General features: G+C 32.7%; 1 protein-coding gene across 2 annotated transcripts; it reads right to left on the reverse strand.

The window, feature by feature from the left end:
• Positions 1–316: 316 nt before the first annotated feature.
• Positions 317–4587, reverse strand: LOC129308627 (mitogen-activated protein kinase kinase 6). Of its 2 annotated transcripts, XM_054949883.1 has the most exons (9): positions 4375–4587; positions 3786–3870; positions 2371–2505; positions 1504–1728; positions 1230–1412; positions 887–1110; positions 710–755; positions 545–598; positions 317–465 (listed from the first exon to the last, which is right to left on the reverse strand). In XM_054949883.1, the coding sequence occupies exons 1-9, from the start codon at positions 4446–4448 to the stop codon at positions 418–420; spliced, it is 1074 nt and encodes a 357-aa protein (XP_054805858.1). In that variant the 5' UTR covers positions 4449–4587; the 3' UTR covers positions 317–417. The 2 variants fall into 2 exon arrangements, with proteins under 2 accessions (XP_054805858.1, XP_054805868.1); XM_054949893.1 differs by having other exon boundaries at positions 317–598; positions 4375–4583.
• Positions 4588–7488: the final 2901 nt, after the last annotated feature.

Below are 7488 nucleotides of genomic sequence, written 5' to 3' on the forward strand. Positions count from 1 at the left end.
CATAAATTGGATGCAACACTGATGGCCTGTCGACCACCTTGACCCCATATGTTTTGCTTCCTTCCAAAACATGCAAACTCACTCATAATTATCCTTTCATCCATAATTTCTTGCAATACAGGTTATTTATTGCCAACGTTTCCTGGAATTTGCTATAAAAAAGTGCAGTCCTCTATTATTCTTATTATTTGCGGGCCATCAGAGCACCCCTCTTGCTCATTTTGGTTAAAACAGATCAACCAGAGAAACCAAGCTCTGTCCACCACTGACTTAAGTAAGCATGACGGGGTTTCTTGTAAGAAAATAAGGGGGGAAATTGAAATAATCTGGTTTAGTTCACTGCAAACACCTATTATACAAAACTTGGGTGCAGGGACAGTGTCAATGGAGTTAACAAGCCCAGGACTGATGCTGGTATTACAATTTGCAGCATTGCGTCGGTGAAAAAACAGAGAATTCACTCACCTGTCACATTAAAAATTTTACATATGCTTTATAGGACATGTTATCTAGGAAAATTTACAGGAGGTTCCAAGCTGCCTACCAGAATCCCAAGATCTAAATCCTTGTCTTCAAACTTCTTTATAAAAGGATGACTCTGGAAGGACAATGGGATACAAGAATCAGCACTCCAGGTTTAAACAAGTGTGATTAATTTAAAGACAAAAAAAAAAAATGAAGGAAAAGAAAGATGCATTCATTTACTAACCAGAAGTTCCAAGGATGTCAATCTATCACGAGGATCCTTTTGTATGCTGCAACCATGACAAAAAATTAACTCAAACATTATCAACAAATTTCTATACTGGAGTCGAACATTTGAAGCACTCAAGGAAGTGTCCTAGCTTAGTGTACTTGGCACTGGAACAGAGCGAGGAACAATTACCAGGATGACACAAATGAACAGAACTCTGGAGAAAACTGATCTGACGGTGCAGAAGGTGGTGGGCTTTCCACGATTGCTTCCAAAAGCTCATAAAAGCTGGGCCCATTTTGCTGATCTTCAGATTGTATATAAGGAAACCGCCCTATGGCACACTCAAGTACTACCATGCCCAAACTCCAGATGTCGCTGCTATAATCATAAGTACTCCCGCTGATTCTTTCCGGCTACGCAAGTTAATCAATACATTAATCACCATAACATTCTGTATCTAGCTGTTGTTGCAAGCTGACAACCCAATCTCTTATGATTATGGACGAAGAATTAAGAAAGAAACATCACATACCGACATATAGTTGTAAGTTCCAACAAATGTATCTCTTTGGCCCATTGAGCTTGCCAGCATAGCACTAACACCAAAATCAGTAATCTTCACCTCCCCTTTGTGATTAACTAACAGATTGGATGGTTTGATGTCCCTATGAATTACATGTCTTTCATGATGCAAGTAAACAAGACCTTGCAAGACCTGGAACATAAACGATTAATCAATGAATAGAAAGAAGAGACTGGACTATTCTGCCCAGTTCAACAAGAAATGTAACAACAACGCAGCATACCTGCTTACAAACAACTGCAAGATATGGTTCCAAAATTGTTTTAACTTGTCTGATCACATCTGCTAGAGAACCACGATCCATGTATTCTAGCACAAGAGATATGGCTCCATTATGGTAGAAAGAGTGGTAACAAACTACAACATGTGGGCATTGTGATGCTTGGTTAATTTTCAGCTCCTGTACAATCTGTTTTCGAATCTCCTCTTGTATGTTCATCTGAATAACCTGCAATTCAAAAGTTTTTAAATCACAGGAAATTTTGACTTGCTAGGTTTAAAGAGATTAAAATTATTTTGCTTTGCTTCAAAATGAAGTACCTAACAAAAGTACAAGGATCCAGTATGAACTCATAATTTGTTTCATGGAAGATGTTAAAGGAAATTAGAGACTCAGTATAAGGTCATTAGCATTTATACTCCCAGAACGACTGCATATATTTACTGTGTAACATATGTCTGATTCTTTAGCTGATCATTCTTATTCTTTAATTTGATTGCAAAAACAGCTCCATATAAGGTAACAACTATAATACAAACCGCTGCACTTGTGCCCCCCTATGGTTTGGGCAATCATGGCAGAAATTCAATGTGATTTAGCCAAAATAAGTTGCCATTACTTTGGTGATAGGAAACTGCACCAGGGCTTTTGCCAGTTTACTAAATTAATCAAGCTAAAGCACTGGTGTCATCTTTAGACCTACTGAACACCAGTTTAGAACTGTAATTCCTCCATATCCACATATCCTGAGACATTTACTATTCACTTGTGAAAAACAGAAAAACCATCATTGCTATTCAGTTTCTAATGTATTCTACTACTCCGTTAAGGTCATGATATAGAAAATTGTGCTTCTTAAGAATAACAAACCTTCAAGGCAAATAATTTTCCAACCCACTTATGGCGAACAAGTTGCACTACACCACCACTGCCCTTTCCAATCACTTTGATGGTCTCAAGGTCTTCCAATGTGAAGTCAAAATCAAGTTCCTTACTATCAGAAGGCTGTTCAAAAAGGCACATGGGGGGACATAAGAAAGGACGTTGTAAGTAAGAAGTGAAGATGTTATAGATGTACCGAAGACGTAATAATCAGGCATGGAGAATTATGGTGGCCAATACCACCACAAAAATAAGGGAATCAAGTAGAAAGAACCATAATGCTTAAACTTACTGATCAAAAGTAAACTTTATACTTCCTATTCTACATTCTACTAAAGCATCAAAGATGTCCCTTCAATCATTGGAGAAAAACAATAGCCTATGAAATATGATGGGCTAACATTAAATTAAAATATTCTTCAGACAGGCCATTTCTCAATTAGCTCAGGTTGTATCAATTTGGCCCTGCAATGAACGATGCATAACTTGTTTGGGAAAATGGTAAATGGAGCCCTCTCGCATGTAAATTACAACATAAAGAAATATGCGCTAGTTTCAAATCAACCCTTCACTGATGCTCATAATAAAACACACAAAAACACTGTAAAAACCATCTAATGTTGAACAACTCGAAAAAAAGTAATAAATAAAGGATTATTACATGATCATCTGACACACTCTCACAAGAAGTACAATAGTTATAGTAAATTAAAATGAAAATCTTTCTATTCAAATATTGCTACTCAAGTATGAATCACTAGAAATGATACCAAAAGTACCAAACAAAATTTATTTTATTATTATTATTATTTTTTTTTTTTGAGTGGGCAAACGTTGAAACATTTGCAGGCGCGGTTCGAACCCGCAATCTAAGCATCACAAGGATGCTGCTATACCAGCTGAACCCAAGGTTCCTGGCCCAAACAAAATTTCTAGCTGTACTTACCACTCCCAATCCGGACCTACAGGGTTTACACACTCTTTGTCACACACTTAGAGGCTTCTCTCCATTTTCTCGTGTCTCTCTTGTACTCCGCCAAGCTAATCCTAGTTTTCCTGCTAAATAAATAAACCTTACCCGACCCAAAAATAATAATAATAATAATAAACCTTACATCTAATAGAGGTTCTTCATAGTGTGAACTCTTCCTCCAAACTGTGAGCTTCACAGTTTCCCTTGTCTGCGTGAATTACTTCGTAGGAGCCAATTTCCGAACCCGCCTATTTTAATGGTGAGAAGGGGAATGTGGGTGCTATCCCATCAGGCATGGCCTGGCTTCACTTATTTTTATTTTGCGGTATTCACTTTTAAATTCTAATTGACGCAGAAAATGATAATTTTTCCTCAACGTAATTGAGCAAAATGTATTATATAATAAAACCATTAATCAGGGGCGACTTACCCGCGATTCTTTTTCTTCTGAGATGAGTCGCAATCCTTTCTGGTTCAAGAGCAGATCTCCGTCATGAAATGTGCCACTTGCAGTCCTGACAATTTGACATTAATTTGATTAACTCCACAATTTAAAAAAATTCGGCATTACCGAAAGAAGAAATCAAATCCAAACTCTACACATTCTGAGGAAAGAAAGTGCTTAAGTTCAGGCATTTGATGGCTATTAAACCAAATTCCAGGAATGGGAGTAAAACTGTAAAAGGGAATGGAACGGAGGCTGGGCCCCGAAGAATGACAGGAATTAAATTTTAGCATTTTTTAAATTAAAGGCTTTTTGATCCTTTAATGGACACATTCAATCTGTACATTTTCAGAGCTGGGAATTGGAAAGTTTACAGAATTCGCAAGTTGTCAGTGATAGTATAAAGCAGGGAAAGGGAGAATCACTCGAGGATACACACACACACACACACAATTGAAAGAAAACCAGAACATTTATGAAAGAATCAAGCAGTTAAAAGAAGAAGAAGAAGGAATATGAAATGGAATCGTGAAATAGAAATACAAGGGAGAAAGGGATGCGATCGTAAAGTTACAGGAATGAGGAGATGGGGGTTTCTTGAGCAGGAACAGCGAGCTTGAGTTGCTTTAATGGCGTCTTGGTCTTCATCTTTGTTGGTACAGAAGTTCTGGATCAGAGATTTCTGCGGTTTAGGGTTCAAGATGGTCGAATTTTTCAGTCGGCCAAAAAAAAAAAAAAACAGTGCTTATGAGTCAGAGAGACGTTAAAGTAAGCACGCAAAAGATCAGAGTTCAAACACTGGACTTTACCCAAAAATTCAAACAATGGTGGCGGCTCATTGATTATTAGCCTTTGCCACTTGAAAACCTGCTTGACCGCTTGTCATTCAACGTGTTTGGACTCTGGATTAAAAAAAAAAAAACTGACAATTAAATATTTTGTGAATATATTAATTCTATTCAAATTTCATTCAAGGATTATTGAGAGTTTAGATAACCTTATTATTAAATAATTTATTTAGAATTCACAATAAATTTTATGCAATTTCAATTATTTAGTTGTAAAAAAAATTGAATTAATTTTACAAGTTGTAAATGAGATTATTGAAATCACATGTAATCATTTGTTTATTTTAGATAAATCACGTGAAAAAAACTAAATAACTCGCTTAAAAATGAATTGTTCCTAGTGATCCCTGGATGAAATTTCAATAATTAAAAGTATTGACTTAACAGATCTTTAATTGTCATTTTTCTGATTAGTGAAGTTGTTTATTTTTTTTATATATTTTCAAGTTGTTTATTAGTTACAATTTGTGAAAGTTTTCCCGAATTACCACTTCTTTTTAATTGGACTATCTACTTTGCAGTAAAAAATTGCGCGACAAACAGGGATAGTCTAAGAATAATAATTAATATGGTAGGAAAAAATTGAAGTCTTGAATTAAGAGTTAAACTAAACTTTTTAACAAGCTCTTACATGAATGACTGAATGAAGTAATATAAAATAAAATAAAAAATTACTGCACATTAACATATTTTCAAGTTTTTTGCCAAAAAAAAATTAAAGTCACAAACGGTGGAACCTATCATCATAACAAAAATGTCAAGTTTTAAAACTAATAAAATCCACAAAGGCACACGTATGTTGTTATTATTTGACTGGATTGGCAGTGTTAATTGTTTTTATTGGGGGGAAATGACAAAGAAATCTTCCTAATAAATAATAATGAGATATTTGAAATGTCATAATTTTTTTAAGCTCTTAGTAACCTTTCTAATATTAATAATTTTTTTGTAAATGACTAAAGAATTTCTATTTTAAAATAAAAAATAATAGCCCTAACCCTCTGAAAAAGTAAATATCAACAACTATTTTAATTCAAGTAATAATTATTTTTTTATAACAACTAAAATGAAACATTCAATTACAAATTTTTTTTGTACAAATTGCATAAAAAAATTTTACAACACTTGAACTTTAGAATACAAAATTTGCACACAAAGAGTTGTAATTACTTGTTAAATTTTGGTAATTACAAAAAAAAAAGTAGTAATTGCTCAAACTAAAATAGTCATATATATTTATAATACTTGGACTTCAATAAATAAAAAAATTACATTGAAAAAGCTGTAATTGTTTGTCTGTTTTAATCATTGCCAAGGAAAAAGTAAACATTACTCAAACTAAAGTAATCACATTCATGAATATTTATAATACTTGAACATCAGTTAATAAAAAAGTTGCATAGGAAAATCAAATTGTAATTGCCCTTTTCTATTATGTTCATTACTAAAAAAAATAATCATTATTTAAATTAAATTAGTCATTAATATTTATATTTTTTAGGACCAAAACCATTTCATTTGTTTATTTTCAAACTAAGGATGTTTTAATTATTTTACCAAAAATAATTAATGTCAAAAATATCTTTAGGACTTGAAAAAATTTAAAATTTTTTATAAAATCTCATTATTATTTGTATATTTTAAGAAAATTCTTTTATCATTTTTCCTTAATCATTTGGAGACACAACTCTTGGGGAAAGGAATTTTTTTTGCCAACAATGAAAAAAATTGTTTGGCCAAAAAAAAGGATAAATGAGTAAAAATATTCACAAAGTGGTTAGTTAATGATATCTAGTATCTTAAAGTGAAAAAAATAAAAATACTCATAATGTTACATGAGTGTTCAAAAGCGACCAGATCATTAACTTTGATTGTTAAATGCTGTTTGTGCATGCTACGTGTCAAATTTTATTAATGTGAACTGATAAAGGGGTAAAAATATCCACGAAATTATTGGCTAGAAGTAAAAATACCTATAATACTATCAAAGTTAGTGTAAAAGTAATCAATCCATCAAATCTCTTAAATGTTAATTGTTTAGCTTATACCCACGCAGAAATTGATCATTTTTTCACTAACACGAACAAAAAATATTTTCAAATGAAATTCTCTAAAAGTTAATCGATTATTATATAAATATCATGTGAGAAAATATCATTTTGACGGAATATCAAATTAAATTACTTGTTTTTTATAACAGTGGCGAAAACATTTGAAAATTTTAAACTTATCATAAATGAAATTGCTTAAGACTGTTACAATATTCACAAGATAGTGCAACGTAGAATGTGTGCTTAATCTCGATCTTTGAATGTATACAACCTATCTCATTATGTTAAATATCAAGTTTTGCAGAAAAAAAATGAGTGAAAAGGGAGGAAGGAAATGGGCGAAATACATGACGATGGAAAGAAACCAATGACATGAGTTTTGACGGATTGGTCACCAATTATGGGTACCATATGATAATCAATCAACATCTGTAAAAATTTATTTGAGAATATTTTTTTTATATTAGTAAAAAAATAGTCAACCTCTATTTATATGTCAGCTAAACGGTTAACATTTAAGAGATTTGATAGATTGATCATTTTTGCACCAACTCTAGTAACTTTATGGGTATTTTTACTCTTGGCCGATAACTTCGTGGATATTTTTATCCTTTTATTAGTTCCTACTAGCAAAGGTTGACACATGACATGTAAAGTCAGCATTTAACGATTAAAGTAAATGATGTTAGGTTAAAGTTAATAGTCTGATCACTTTTAAACATACTCATGTAACACTATGAGTATTTTTGCCTTTTTTATCAATTTAGGATATTGGATGTCCCTGATTGA

This window comes from Prosopis cineraria, unplaced genomic scaffold (genome assembly GCF_029017545.1).
Source record: "Prosopis cineraria cultivar Desert tree isolate PC_DT_omini unplaced genomic scaffold, ASM2901754v1 PC1, whole genome shotgun sequence".
In the NCBI taxonomy this organism is placed as follows: Eukaryota; Viridiplantae; Streptophyta; class Magnoliopsida; order Fabales; family Fabaceae; genus Prosopis; species Prosopis cineraria.